The 15857-nt window shown below is 38.0% G+C and overlaps 1 protein-coding gene across 1 annotated transcript in view; it reads right to left on the bottom strand.

The window, feature by feature from the left end:
• Positions 1 to 9995: 9995 nt before the first annotated feature.
• CHST8 (carbohydrate (N-acetylgalactosamine 4-0) sulfotransferase 8) overlaps positions 9996 to 15857 on the bottom strand; it is a 145449-nt gene continuing 139587 nt past the window's right edge. Inside the window, exons 2-3 of the mRNA XM_010585122.1 lie at positions 13579 to 13616; positions 9996 to 11156 (exon numbers count right to left, since the gene is read on the bottom strand). Coding sequence (XP_010583424.1) covers positions 10011 to 11156; positions 13579 to 13616 — 1184 coding nt within the window. The 3' untranslated portion in view covers positions 9996 to 10010. The remainder of the gene's footprint in view (positions 11157 to 13578; positions 13617 to 15857) is intronic.

Below are 15857 nucleotides of genomic sequence, written 5' to 3'. Positions count from 1 at the left end.
GTATATACTTGAATTTGCATTAGCATTTCTTCCACAGACTTGTATTGGTGAGGCTGAGTGTGTCTGCATATTTTAATCGCTCTCAGGAAGAATGTGAATCTGTGTCATGAGCTTAGATTTTTGAAACTGGTGGACCTATCTGTTTGCATCATAGAATATTTATGCCATATGCTAAACCTGCAAAAGGTAGGTGTTAGTCCAAATGCAGATATGGTTAGAAAGTGCTGAGAAGATTCGGACCATTTAAAACCAGACCGCTAGTTGGGCAAGGCAACGTAGTTTCTCCCTAGTCCTATTTCTTTATGGATGTTTCAGGAGGGATAGGAGATTTTGATATGTGAGAAACAAACACCTATGGTTTGAAACCATCCTGGCTGCAGATAATCTGTAAGGCTACAATGTAAAATCTGAATTGAAGACAAGAAAAGTGGAGTAAGATACTTTTGAGATTTGAACATCCACAAGTTGCTACTAAGTCAGTGAGTGGGCAATGCTCCTTAAATAGCAAGCCATGTCAGTACTACTTTTTTACTGCAGAAACACAACAGAAGAGTCAATGCCTTCAAAGTCAGTTGGATTGGGAGGCTCAGGATTTTGGAAGGTGTTATTCTAGGGTGCTTTGCTTGTCAGGTACATCTGCAAGGAAACTGATTTCTGAGTTGAAGCTAGGGAATTGGAAAAATGTGTTCAAAACCAGTCTTTGCTGTAATTCTGGGTATTACTTATTTCTCATAGTTTAGAATGAGGAATAGTGGGGGAGAAGTAGCTCCTTGTGAAAGAGGGAAAAAATGGATAAATGGCATATACTATTTGGGACCTCACTGGGCAATGTAACCATGCAGAAGGTAACTGAAAATGCATCTTCTGTGGGAGGGGACAAGGATTCAACTAAACTAATTTGTCACTTAAGTCAATACAAAGCTCTTTAACTTAATCAGAAGGTCCAGATACCAATGAAAACCAATTGATGTGGAAATCCATTTCATCAGAGGGTTACCACTTTCAAGTAGGTACCAGCTCTGGCATGAGTCAAATTTGTCTTTGGTGCTGTCTTGCTAATCAAAGATGAGAATGTGATTTTTTTTTTTTTTTTTTTTTTTTTAATTACTGATTGCTGGGCTGTCCTGTCCTATGCTGCCTGTTTAGCTTGACTGTAACAAGTGGACTCAACTTGCCACCATTCTGACACAGGTGAAATTACTTTGTTTCTTACCATCTTCACCATTGCCTTGCTCGGATACAGCTTAGCAAGCTAGTTTTGTGTTCAACTGGTAGTTATTCCAGAGCAACTGGGTAGTGGTGTTCCAATTAGGATTGGGCAAGATGTTTAGGTCGGTGTCATGATGCTATTTTGGAACCAGTAGCGCAGAAATGAAATGAAAATACATAATGGTTGTGTATGGTTGTGTTGTAATACAATTTACTAGAATTTAATTGTTCTCATTTATTTGCCTCTCTCTCTCTCTCTTCCTCACCCCCCCCCCCTTTCTGTAATCAGATATATGTATCTAGAGTTTCAGGATGTATATATTATCCCTTTTATCTTTTGAATTTTTCTGAAATACACCTCTGCACCTGTTCATTCTTGTGTTTATAAGCTGTATATTTTGGTCAAATATGGCAGGCTTAGCTTTTTATTCTGAATGGTTAATTTTGAAACTCCCTATGAAAGGGCTCCAAGGTAAAATGTTTTTGATCATTACCAGCTGCTGTGTGCTTCGTAGCCTGTAATATAAACCTGATGTTCAGTTTTGGTGGGATGATCTAATGACATTCTCAGATTTATTTTAGATAATAAAAAATAAACTCCTTTTTTTTTCACAGATAAACATGGATAAATTGTCAGATGCATAACCCATCTCATATTATGTCTGCCACATTTTCCACACTGTTTGAAATGGTCACTGTATGTCTGATTTATAAAGACAATATCACCTTGATGAGTACACAGTGTGTCACTTGAGCTGGATTCATGTCTGTATGGATTTCAGTGGAGAAATATAATGTGAGACTGTATAAATATTGTAGCTTCTTGCTCTATCACATTGTCTGTTTTATTGGTCAGATTACCTGTGCTGTAGTGACTATGGGTTTTTTTGGTATTATTAAAAAAAAATTTCTATAAAAGAGATATTGGTGGGGAAAAAAATCAGGCTAAACCCCTTTCTGTTGTATATTGCTATAGGTGAGTTAAATGCATTTGAGATCAGTAAATGAAATGTGATGAAAAATACTAAAGATTATATAATTCTTGAATTTTTCTCCACACCAGAGATGGGGAAAGATAAGCAGAGCAATTCTAGGGGATCAGACTCAAACCAGTCAGATAACTGGGAGATTTGGCCTACTATTTATCAGTTACTTGCCCTAAGCATTAGCCTATTAGCATTACCTGACTACTACTAGGTGTAGGAGTGTTGTTGTGAATGAATGCTGTAGAAACAGATCGGCTATTTGACACTTTATAGAAACAGACAGCTAAAACTGTGCCCTGTGGTCTTCAGTGTATGTGTCTATATGTAGGCTGGCATCACCTTCATGTGACTTCTCTGTGGCTACATCATGGTACCCAGAAAGGTTTATACTGACTGGATGCATGCTTAAAACAAAGATGAAATAACTTTCTTGTGATCATAATGTACATTAGTCTGTATCTATGAATTTGAAGGTGAACTGTAGCCTGGAGCTTTCATTTCTTAGGAAAGAAGCCACCTCCACTAGTGTTTAATGGATTGGGACAAGCTCTTAGTACAGTCGCCTTAGGCCATTGCTTCCCATGCTGCTGCTCCTTTTGCTTGAAGATAATCTTAACACCTTTTGCAGCTGGTGACATTACTTATGTTTGGATATGTTGAGAGGAAATTTCCTGTATTAAGTGAAAATAAATCTGGACAGGATCCCAGATTGGGAAAATAACTGTGGAAAAGTTGGATTGTGAAAGCCTTTTTCATTTTTCATACCTCGACAGCGTAATTTTTAAGCTTCAGGAAAAAATGATGACACTGCTAGAAAAGATCACTGATAGGGAGACCTATAAAGCTGAATGTGAAACATAGGGCCAGCACTACTGTAATAGCTGAATTTAAACAGAAGAATTCAAGTCTTATACAAGGTAGGTGCATAATGGAAAACTTGACCGCTGCTGCAATTCTGTTAAATGTGTGTCTTCAGTTAAAAAAAGTAGTTGGTGGAAAAAATGGCAATAGATGGCAGAATTTGAAAGATCTTATTAATGCAACTGGGTAAAAATCACTGTGGCACAAACTGCCTGGAAAATGACACTTAAAAGATTTGCCCACATAGAAGGTGTTATGTACGTAATGCTCCTTGCTACATGCAAGTTAATTGTCCACTGAGTTGTGTGTATGCATAGAACTTCCCAAAGTGTTATTTTTAAACTAAATATTTGGAGTTCTTCATTAAGCCAGACCAGAAAATATTTTTACAAGGCTGAATGTTTCTATTAGACTAGTCATAAAGCAAACATTATTCTTATTCTCTAACATGAGTCACAGCTAACTGTATCAATTGCTTCATAATATGTTAACCAAATAACTTGGTGGCAGTGAGCAAGGCTTAATCATGTCTGCCTTCCCATTCTGTGTCAGTATGTTCTATACTGTCTTGCCCTTGCTGCCCAAGTGATGCATTATGTATAATGTCTTCGCATATTTTGGGATTAAATTGAAGTGTGAAACAGGTGGGTGCCAGCCATTCTTAAAACTTGAATCCACTGTGAGTCTAACTGCTTGTTTAATTCTAGACACCTCTATTTGAGTGGATAGTTCTGAGAAATTTTGGCAAAAGTGACTTACCAGTGGTAAATATCAGTTGTCAGTGGTATAGGTAATGTAAAATTGTACTCTTGTACTTGACTGCAGTGCATTTTTACAGCAGTGTCATGCTGGAAGCCATTAGAGGTGTTTGTTTACAGGCTTGTCTGCTAGGTTCCATTGATGAAAGCTAAGAAAATTGCTGGCCCTTCTTAACCGGTAGCTGTTGTATTGTGATGAAAATTACTTACACGCATCTTGCCATATGAAGCTTGGGACACTTCCAAAGTCATTGTTCAAGAATGCGCAGGTGCATGCTGAGGCTTTGAAGTCACCACAAATAACAACGTCAACCTGAAAATTATCCCTTGAAGCAATATCAGCTCAAACAGGCTGTGCTCTGTCTTGTGTCTCATATTGTGTTCTGAAAACAAACTACTGCTGCATGCAGATGCTGTTGTACTGGTATCACTGAAATTAAAATGAACAGATGAGGCTGAGATTTGTAGTTATGTTTCTCTTCCAAATGGTTGGTTGGACTATGCCCAGCTACCTGTGTGATTTCTTGTTGACGTAGAAAAAGAATGTCTGTGATTTAAAGCAACTTGTGTCAATAATAAAGCAATAATAATTAAGCAAAACAACAACAACAAAAGAAACCCCTTTTCAGTTTTTATCTGGCAATTCCAGATAATGTGGTACCGTTTGAGTTGGCCTGACATTAATTTGTATTATTGTACAAAGAAACCAAGAACAACTATTTAAAAAACAATGCGGATGTTTGATATTTCTTGTATTCATTTTACAATTCATATCTGGGGGGTTATATCTCCCACCCATCTGTTTGTGAGTTCTTATATTAAAATCTTTCTGTTAATAGATACCTTAGTATGTATAATGCTATTTGCATGGATTTTTTTTTCTATGTACTCTCTATGCATGCATATAAGTAGATAATTATACATGGATTTGTGATAGGTGTGCTCTTGCTTCTACTGTCAGCAATGGTGTTACCCAAATGGGACAAGTAGTGCAAAGAAACTAAGGATTAAATTCACATCCTGTGTAGTACATGCAGTCCATGTATGTGGTTCTCTTACTCTGTGGATCCCTATCTCAAAAAAAGATACTCTTTGATCATCCAAAAAGTAGACTTTCTCAGTAAGTTGCTCAAATGAGGTGGAGGTTGGGGGGAACAGTACACAAATGTCTCAAAGGAGATGACTTTGTTCAGATCCTCATCAACTTTATGTACCGAGCATCCCAATATCAAGTTCTTAAATTATCCCTTAATTAAAAAATGATTGCTGTTTTCAATTTCAGACTTTGCAAAGCCAGATAATAAACTGTGTATTGCACTGTTCAGTACACTTCACTTGGCTATGTTCTGGGCACCGTGACTGGTTAGTGTAGTTCTCGTGCTGAAGTAGCAATGGAGTGACAGAACTGCAGTTGGCAGCTTGGAGTACCAGGACAGCAAAAGCTGGCTAACAAATTGGGCTTTATTTAGATGATAGTGTTGCCTCTTAAAAATGCTGTCTTACTGATTTATTCAGGGAACACCTACTTAGTTTACACAATTTATTTTGGTATTTGAGTTAATTTCTTTTTCTACTATAGGATTTAGACTGCTTTAAGGCATAAGGCCTAAGATTCTGATCTGTTGGTGTTTCAGTGCCTTTATACCTCAACTTCTGTGACTGCTTTAGCTGGGTCCTTACCCCTGAATTGTTATTGTGACCATTTTACTCCTAATATGCTGGTCACTGAAATCCTAAAATGGGGATTTTAGAAGTTGTCAATATGTCGGGAGTAATGGAGAGCTGCCCCAGCTAGAATCAAGTAAAGTATCTCCAGTACTGGAAGCAACCGAAGAATGGATTTATGAAGCTGGGAGGCAGGTCTGTTTAATCTCTGTGGGGAGGGAGTTTGACTGCTGTCAGCACCTGAGCTATTTGTAGTTAACTCTAGGGTGGATGAAGTTCTAAGATGGTAGGAGTTGTGAGTAGAGAGGTAGGGCAGAAAAGGATTGAGAGTAAAAATACTGGAAAATTTTGAGGTGAGAACTAGGAGTACAGTTCTGTAAACAGTCCAGTAGTAATAAAATTCACCTCTTACCTAAGATATGTCAAGAAGAATTAAAAAAAAAACAATTGGATTGACAAAATGATTCATTTTGGCTAATTATAGCAATGCAAGATCTTTACCTCAGCTGACCTCTGAGCTAGGCTGTTTGAAAATAGGAGGGCTTTGTATAAAGTCTTGAATTTCCCCTTTTCATATGAAATTGAATATTTCAGGACATGGTTTAGTGGGCATGGTGGTGTTGGGTTGATGGTTGAACTTGATTTTAAAGGTCTTTTCCAACCTAAATGATTCTATGATTCTATAAATTTCCATATGAAAAAGAAGGATAAAATATGGAAAAAATTCAGAATGAACAACTTTGAAACATGTTCAATTGCATTATCAAAAATGAAAATGTCAAGATTTTTATATCTGGGGGAAAAAAAAAGACAAGGTAATCCAAAGGGAAATGAGCAGTCTGAATACTTAACACCATTGAGTTAAAATTGTTGCTTTTTATTTAAACACTTTAATTGATATGAATTTATTAGTTTACTTGTCTGTTGCTCTAGGTTTTTTTTTGTTCAAGATAATGCATCTCTTCTGGCTTTAAAATATTTCTTTACAGATCTGATTTTTTTTTAAAACCATTTCTTGCCGCCTTTCTACTAGCAGTAACAAAGTCAAACTAATGCAACTAGCCAGTATTAAGGATGCTCAAGTATTTAGGAGGATACTTCTGTCTTCCCTGAGATACTGTAAAACAGATGCTACTATGCCACATACAGCTTGTCATAAACATGCAAATCATTTATTTAGCAGTCTTTGTTTAAAGAATGCTTGTTACCCCAGACAAAATAAAACCCTGCCAAAATCTTCATCTTCATTTGTCATTAAAAATGTTATTCCCCTGTCATTAGCTTTTATTGGAGTAGTAAAGGTTTTTAATTAAAATAGCTTTGGGGGGGGTAGTAGTAGGAAAAGCACCAGTTTGATACAATCAGAAGTGCAATTTTGCTGGTATTTTTTTCCATGCATACTGTGAACGCTTTACTGATGTGTAACTGTACCAACAAAGTCTTTCAGATGAAAATGTGACCTTGTGGCTCTATCAATTTATGTGTATATGTAGATTAAGCTGAAAAGGAACTGGGGTGAGGGAGGAGGAGGAAGGAGAAAGTTGGGTCTTCAATGTGAATCTAGCGGTAGGATTAAGTTCTTTAATCTTTCCCTTAGAGCGCTCTCAAACTAGCAGAGGTCTGAATGCAAATGATATCTACCTTTACTCTGGTTGCATCACAGACGTAACCTATGAGTCTGCATGTTCTCTTCTGCTGTAATGGTGCTGCAGTAAGGTGAATTGAGATTCTTCTCTCAGTGGAAGTTCACCTGCTGACCTGAATGAGTTCAGCACTAGTCTGCTGGAGCAGTGATAACACACTGTGCTTTGGTACACTGACCTGCTTGCAAGATCAGACCCTGAAGAAGAAGCTATGAGGGATCCGATATCTATTATATCCTTTCCTTGTGTTGGTGACTGTTTGTGATTTCTGTAACTATAGGCAAAACAATTGCATCAATTAAAGTACTGTCACTTCTTGGAGCACTTAATGCCATTAAATGCTAAGGATGGCATAACTCAATTTCCTAGTGGTGGTATTGACTATGGCTCCTCACCACCTGCTCCCCCCCCCCAATAAATCTCACCACTATCAGAATCAGTGTTCTCCTCTATCTGCACTAGGAAGTGATTAATGTGTCTTGTTTTCCCCTGGATACTCCTGAGTGTGTCCTGTTGAGTGAGGTTATCTGCCATGTTGGCAGAGCAGCCCGGATGAATAGCCCCCAGCCTGTTACTGCTGATCTGAGCTGGCCTAGCAGAAAAATTACTTTGAATAAAAAGGCTGCTCCCTAGTCATGTGAGCAGATCAACAACTATCTGAGGGGGTGGAAAGGTGAGGTCGGTGGTTAGCTGCAGCAGCAAGGTAGTGATGATGAGCTTGGGCAGACTGGGAACGGTAACTAGTTTCATGGAACAATAAGTTCCACATTACCTTTCTAATGCAAACAATTTTTCTCAGGGGGTGGGGAGGAATGGACACGGGACACACATGATGACTCTGATGTCAGACATAAAGTGTGAAGTATTTGTCAGTAAATCTTTCAATACAAGTTATTTTAAAACAATTTTTTTCCCTATGAAAACTAAAAAAAACCCGCCAAAAGATATTGGATGTTCCTGGGGAAACTGTGATGCATGAAAATATCTGTGTGAGGATCTGAACCTGTAAATGTGAAACTGCTTGAAACAAGTGTTTCTTCTTAGGTGTTCGTACCTTTGTACAGTGCCAGTTGTGGTAGAGTTCTTGGTTGTGAATGTCCTGGTTTCAGCTGGGACAGAGTTAACTGTCTTCCTAGTAGCTGGTACAGCGCTATGTTTTGAGTTCAGTATGCGAAGAATGTTGATAACACTGATGTTTTCAGTTGTTGCTCAGTAGCGTTTAGTCTAAAGTCAAGGATTTTTCAGCTTCTCGTGCCCGGCCAGCAACAAGGCTGGAGGGGCACAAGAAGTTGGGATGGGACACAGCCAGGGCAAGTGACCCAAAGTGGCCAACGGGGTATGCCATACCGTGTGACATCATGCCCAGTATATAAACTGGGGGGAGTGGGGGTGGAGGATCGCCGCTTGGGGACTAACAGTGTCGATCAGCAGGTGGTGAGCAATTGCACTGTGCATCATTTGTATATTCCAATCCTTTTATTATTCCTGTTGTCATTTTATTAGTGTTATCATTATTAGTCTCTTCTTTTCTGTTCTATTAAACCGTTCTATCTCAACCCAGGAGTTTTACTTCTTTTCCCGATTTTCTCCCCCATCCCACTAGGGGGCGGGGGGGGCAGAGTGAGTGAGCGGCTGCGTGGTGCTCAGTTGCTGGCTGGGATTAAACCACGACAGTGAAATACAAACTCTAGAAATTACAGGGGAGTTCAAGTTTGGCATTTTGGTAGAGTTTGAGACTTGCTCCAATATGGCCAATGTAAATGTCATAATTTCAAGTGGTCAAATGACATGTAAACAAGGATACTGAATACAGAATTAGCGTGAAGATTTACAAAACCAGTGGAAGGTCGAGTATTTGATTCTCACAAGAGATTTCTGCTAGAGGTGAAAGAAAGCCTTCTCTTAAATATAGAAAATGAACAACTGAACTAAACCACCTGGAATATTTTTTGTGTGTTAAGTCAGATCTAATTGTTACTGAAATAAACAAGTGCAAATTGTTTGCAGCAATGAAAAGAACTACCCTGTTGGGCAGGAAGTTGCATTTATTCTTGCTTGTTATTATGAAGGAAAGATTTGATATTCCTGGTGACTATGAAGATTAAACCAGAGATTTATGTTAATGCAAAAGATTAAAAGAATCTTAATAACATTTATAAAGATGCAAATGTTCGCCTGCATTTTATCTTTTTGCAGATGAATGTGCCATAAGGGAAATATTGAAGGGAGAGAACGCATCCTCACTCTGAATTGCAACATCTGGTTTAATACTGCACTCACATGGTCATTAAGTATTAGTTGTTTCATCAGTGTATTTTTGAACAGCATAAGTGTGATAGACTTTTTCTCCCTAACTAACTTATGAATATCAGGAAGTAGGAATCTATGACCAACTTCAAATACATGGTGCCTGTTTAGTGTATGGCTTCGCGTGTTGCAGATTTCCATGAACTGTAAATATTACTCTGTATTTTTTTTTGCCTGCTACTCTGTCACTTTCAGAGTTATTTTCTAAGTAGTAAAGAGCTTGAAATACTGGCCCCACTGTAGAATTGTCAGCTGTGCTTCCCCAGTTTGAAACCATCCTCCCAGTGCAAACACAGGCCACACCAGCATGGAAAATTATGTGCTTTATTTGGGAGCCCTGACATATTATACATATATGTACATACATTCCATATGGAGAAATTATAGAAAAAACATGATTTGAAAAAGGAGGCAATTAAGGTGAAGTTGTAAACATCACTAGCCATTTATGTTCTGTTTTGGGTTTTTTTCCTGTTTTTCAACCAATTGTTTACTAACAGACAAGTCTATATAAACAGAAGCCACCTGGATTTGTTATGCATCTCAACTGATATGACTGTGGAAATGTCCCAGCTCTCAAATCAATATAAATCTTCAAAAGGTTTTGAGTAGTTAAACATCAAGTAATCCATATAGTAAAAGTCATAGCTTCGTTGTCTTTGAGAAGGAGAAAGCTGTGCAAAATACTGTTGTGTAATTTTAGTAGTAGTTCTTTCTTCATTGGAGTGCCTATCTTTAAACTTGGGGAAGGTTAAATTTTGTGGAGCACCAATTAAGTGCAAGAAAAAGTTTGCATCTTCTTCCATACTTTCAAATTTCCCAACAAAGTCGTAGTCTATTAAACATGGGCTGCAAAGCCTATTGACGTGATCCCAGTGGATATCCATACCCACTGGCCTATGTACGTCCAGGAGATACTGAATGAACTCTTTAAATTTGACTCCAGAGCCTGTCCTTAATGCTTCTTTGGTGGCATTGACACGGTATCTGGAAATGATGGCTTTTCCAAAAACCGGGTGGTAGTAATTGTTTGGATGTTCAAACTTGTCCCGAAATGCAGATACCAGCTTTTCAAAAGGTTCACGAATAAAAAGCATCTTTGTGTAAGTGTTGAGCCTATGATAAATTCCTTTGTGGTCAAACCCATCCAGTCTTTTTAAATAGTTTCCATAGTGCACTGTGTTGTGCTGTATGTCTTTTGTGGAAGAAGCCAGCCCATTAAGAACCATGAGTACCCGTTTCCAGTTAGAGCAGCCAGCTTTTGGTACTTCACAGTATAAAACTCTGTATTTATCTTCTACAAATATTCTAGAAACATGATAAGGAGTGATTATTCTTCTATTATTACTCTTGTATTTAGAACAAGTTTCCCTCATAATCTGCTTTCTTTCTCTTTGGATCTGATAGAGACTTTTCCACCTGTTGTTGTTTCTATCCTCAGATTTAAGCGTGGGCAAGTTGAGAATGGAGCTGTTCATGGAAATCAAAATTGGGCTCTTTTTAATTATAAATCTCCTCCTCCGTTTATGCAGCCTGATGGAATTAATTTCTTCACCTTTCTGTTGATCTTTCATAGCAAACATTATGCTGCTTTGCCCTCTGTCTGTGCTTTGAAGCTTAGTGGGCACATTATCAGATAGGTGTAATGAGTCGTTCTGCTTTACCATTGTTACTCCATCTGCAGTGTTTTTTCTTATTCTATCCTGGTTATCGCTGGAAACACAGTCCTAATGGGGAAAAAGAGATTAAAGATGTTAGTAAGTGAGAGAGTGTTTGTCACTATTAACAACTCGTACGACTTTAATGTGGATCTTTCGTACGCTCTGAGTTCAGCAGAATTGTACAACAAAATGCTTTGCCACAAGTCCGCAGTGCTGTGCCTACGTTGCGGTACAGGCTTTTCTTTTGCCAGCTTGTTCTGTGCTTACATGAAACCCAAAGGCTGAGTTGAGTCTGAACTGGTAAATTCTGGTTCAGGTTTGGATTTAACTGTATTTCAGGTGGTGCCTGCACCCAGACTGATAGATACTTTTGTCTTAGGTAAGTTACCTTTTGTGGAAATTTCAAAGACATCCAAGTATTTGGAGGACTGGCTGAATTATTCCAGACTGCCTGTTGTCACATAACTGTTTCCCACCCTGCCCTTTCAGTAGCTTATCTTTGTGGCGAGGGCGGTTGTGCACAGAGTGAAGCCTAACAGGAGGTTTATAGTGTCTGCAAAGTGGAGCGAAGACGTAGAGGGAGCAAGAGTGGGAAGAAGGAAGCCAAAAGGACTGCGGTGAGAATATGGAGGCTTTGCAGAGAAGTGGGTTTGGTGAGAGCAGCATGGATAGGGGCCCCAAAGGGAGGCTTGAGTGAGGTGAGCCGAAGCAACTGAGACTTGGTGAGAAGCAGTAAGGGGTGTGAACAGAGTTGTAGCTGGGATTAGGCAAGTGAAAACAGAGTAAGTAAAGCGGGTCTATGGATAAGGGGTTTCTGGGACCTGCTTTCTTTCATTAGGTGGATCTTGCTGGTTAATACTTACTCTGGCATACAGCCCAGATGTGCTCCATTACTTCCTGCTTCTCAAAGCAGCTGAGTTAAATCCCTGTCTGCATGTCTGTGCCTCTAAGACTAAGATTAGGTTCTGGACACTGTTTAACTACATGTCATCTCTGTTTTGAGAACTCACCTGGGAGCTGAGTGGCATATGAACCACTAGGGAGGATTTCAACAGAGGAAGCACATGTAATTGCAGAATGTTTATTGCTTACCCAAAATACTTAATGTTGATTTGGAGATTTTATAAATTGTAAATTTCTGATTTTCAGTCTTTATTTGCTCCCTAATAATATTTAAAACTGGCTTCAAAAATAAGATACTGGATGAATTTTAAGAGGTACAGTATGAGGATTAGTAGGGTTATGTTCTCTCAAGGTGGCATCTTAACCTTAATTGTAATAGTGATTTTACAAGTCTCTGTTGGCTGAAAAAAGCAATACTATAGGTAACTTAAACTTGGGCTGTCATGGAGGTTATATCTTGCCGCATCCTTCTTTAAGGGTGAGAGATTAAAAAAGAGACTCAGTATTCATTACAAAAAGCACTGATGACAAAAGGAAAAAAAAAATCAGATCATATTATTTTGTAGGGGACTTGTTTAAACTGATAACTATTATACAAAACTCAGATCAGTATTAAATGCAATTTTTAGAGTACTATGCAAGTCGTTGCAGAACTTAGGCTTCTGAAATGTTTTGCTGGCTATTCTGGTAGTGGAGGTGGTATGTGATGTGCAGACTGGGAAACCAGCTGATAATTTGTCATACAATACACTATGTATTCAGTTGTTGGGAGTGATTGTTGTACTCTGCAGAGGTTGTTTCCGGTAGTCAAAGGTGTATTAAAGTTTTTGTCTATGTAAAATAGCAGATGTGTTTGTAAATATTATGCTTTACAGAGTGGCTGAAATTCCATCTTATTTAGTCATGATATGGCTGATATTTCAAGGTTATCAAATTCGGACTTCCTAGGTACTCACACCTTTAATGATGACGATGATGATGAGCCTACAGTTTTCGGGAAAATTAAATGCCATGATTTTAATGTCTTCTGTCAGTGTAACTTCATTCAGAAGGTCAAGCTGGAGCTGTAGAGATGCAGTGATGTCAATCACATCACACTGATTTCACCAGGCAACGGCATTTGTGTAACAGCTGGCAGCTGCACAGTTGTTCCTTTGCATATTTTGCACTTGTCCTTAAACTATGAAGTCAGTGACAGCCCACTGCAGCCATTCGCTGCTGCTGTGACTGTGCTAACAGCCACTAGATGGAGGAATTTCACCAGTATTTTTCTTTAGCCTATTTTTAAGTACCTCTCAAGACATTCATTCGATCAGTGCGATTTCATACAGAATATTAATATGTGCAGAGTTTACCATATCTTTTAGCAATATCCAGTCTAGGAAAAAACTTACAAAACTAAAGTTGCATAGCTTATCAAATTCATACTTCAAAAGGAAAATTTGCACTTCATGGCAAAGCTTTGATGCATCTTTCCTTTTCAATGCTTCATCTCCAGTCTAGTGGCCTTATCTGAGCCATCTCTATCTGTACTCCATACTCGGAATATGGGTACAATTTTCCTTATGTACTTCCGAAAACTTACTTTTTTTGATTGCTGGAATCCCATGTTATATTTTATCCCTAAACAAAGAAAGAAATTAAAGTCATTATTTAGTAAAGATAAAAACATTAGTATCATTTTTGCTGGACTGATAGCTGTGTCCTCTCGGTAACTAAAAGGAAAACAGGAACAAGTTCTGTTAATGCAATGATAAATAGACCAATGAAGAATCATAATTAATGTATATTTCGTAGTAACAACACTCCTTGGAAGGCCTCTTTATTTATAGACATCATAATAATTCTGAAATGGAGTGAATGTCTCTACTTCCCTATTACAGATGAGGAAACTGAGATGGAGAAAAGCAATTGCTTAACCTCAGCTAAAAGGCCAGTAGCAGAATGAGAAGCAGCTGGAATTTGTGATCCCAGGTTAGAGCTTTAAAAAGCTGTTCTTTGTGTGTTTACCTAAAGCCGTGTTGTTTCTCCTCATGTCCCCTCCCAACTTTGGATAGTATGGTGCTTAATCATAGCAATAGCTTGCATTGAGGTACTATCCTTTGTAAAACCACAGCAACACACAGTGGAGTTATGTATAAGTGAGGTAATGTTTTGTCTCTCCAAACCTCTACAAACAATACAGAATTGTATTTTGCTAAATCTTCTGGCTTCTACAATGATGCCTATCTGAAAATATAACAGTCAGTGTGAAAATCCTAGAAGGCAGCTTTAGCAGATGTGTAGGATCTCTTTACTGTTCCTAACCTTTGCTAAGTAAATAATAGAGGAATGTATAATGGAAAACACTTCTTAATTATGAAATTAGTTTGGGGTTTTTCAACTTATAAAACTGCTATCATCACTGTCACTGTTGCTTGAGAACTTCAGCTGCTTGAAGACTTCATTAAGACTTAATCTGCATTATGAATCCACAGCGTCTTTGACAAGCACGATTACAGGTAAAGGTATTGCAAAGCATTATAAGTGAAAACATCACTGGGATAGCTCAGTGCCATCAGATTAGTTTTCATGGTACTATGAAAGCTCTCAGAAACACCGTGCATGCGTAGTTCACATTGTACCTTATTGCAGTTAAAGCAGCAAGTCCAACTTAAATGATCAATCATGTTTCGTTTTTTTTTTTAAATTGGATCTACAAACTGGTGTTTATAGTAGAGTGAGTAAAATTGCTGTTGTTATTTCTATGCTGTTAGAGCTCATCTAGCAGTGCTCATTACTCTTTTGGTTCATGTTTGAGCTTTAATTCCACTGCAGCAATTTGTTAGCAATAAACTTAAGTTAAGGTGGATGGGGATATTGTGGTTCTGTGCCTATTAAAAGCAAAGGGCATATATTTTTACTTTGTCAGAAATAAGTTCCAGATATCATATAGAAGGAATCTTAAGCCTTTTCCTAGCTGCTTCTTGAAAATGTTTAACAGCAAAATAAAGTCAGAAGGTGCATTCTAAAGAGAAACAGAGCTGATCTGTAGCATCCTTGTGTGGGTTCTGGAGGCTTGAAACTGATTGTGTGGCACCAGACTTTAGGAGATGTTATTGAGTTGTCCAGTTCTTGATGTGATCGGTAAAAGAATGACACTTATTCTACCGCTGTGTAATATGTTACAGGGCAATGAAGGTATGGAAACTGCTGTCCAAAAAGAATAGTAAAAACTGAGCACGTGCACTTTGAAAGAACTGATACTAGAGAATGGGTGATCTGTTTAAACCATGAAAATGTTCTATTTGCCAGCAGATGTAACCTCTTCTTTTTTGCTAACCGTAAATGCATAACTTTTAAGCCACTTGAACAACATCTGTGTTGGCTGCTTGGCTCCACTCTAAGGCATCATTAATACACCTAGTTGGAGTAGTTGCTTAACTTTTACTTTAGGCTTGCTTGTAGCAGAGCTTGAAATTAAATATTATTTTCCTTATAAATTCAGGATATTGTTATGCTACCTTTTCTCTTACAGGCAGATATCATATGTGTCAGGTACAGTTTTGAAAAGTTAACACAGTGAAGAAATTTAGTCTGGTGTTGTGGGTTGGTCAATTCTCATTTTCTATGGATATCTTTGTTTCTTGTGTATATGTAATATAATCCACTTAATTCTCATAACATTATTATTACAGACAATAGTCACTATTCTGTTCAGTACTAATTTATTGCTCTCAAGTATTTAATTTTTGGTCTTTCTTTAAACTGGATTTAGTAGTGTGAAGTCACGCCTCGTCCTCTGTCACAGATCGTGGAGATTTACTTTGGCTGTCAATACTGTCAACATGCATATGCAAGAATTTGCATATTTAAATATTTTTC

The sequence above is a fragment of the Haliaeetus leucocephalus genome, unplaced genomic scaffold (genome assembly GCF_000737465.1).
Source record: "Haliaeetus leucocephalus isolate CR32 unplaced genomic scaffold, Haliaeetus_leucocephalus-4.0 Scaffold92, whole genome shotgun sequence".
NCBI classification, from domain to species: Eukaryota; Metazoa; Chordata; class Aves; order Accipitriformes; family Accipitridae; genus Haliaeetus; species Haliaeetus leucocephalus.
This window is presented reverse-complemented; position numbering and strand designations above follow the sequence as displayed.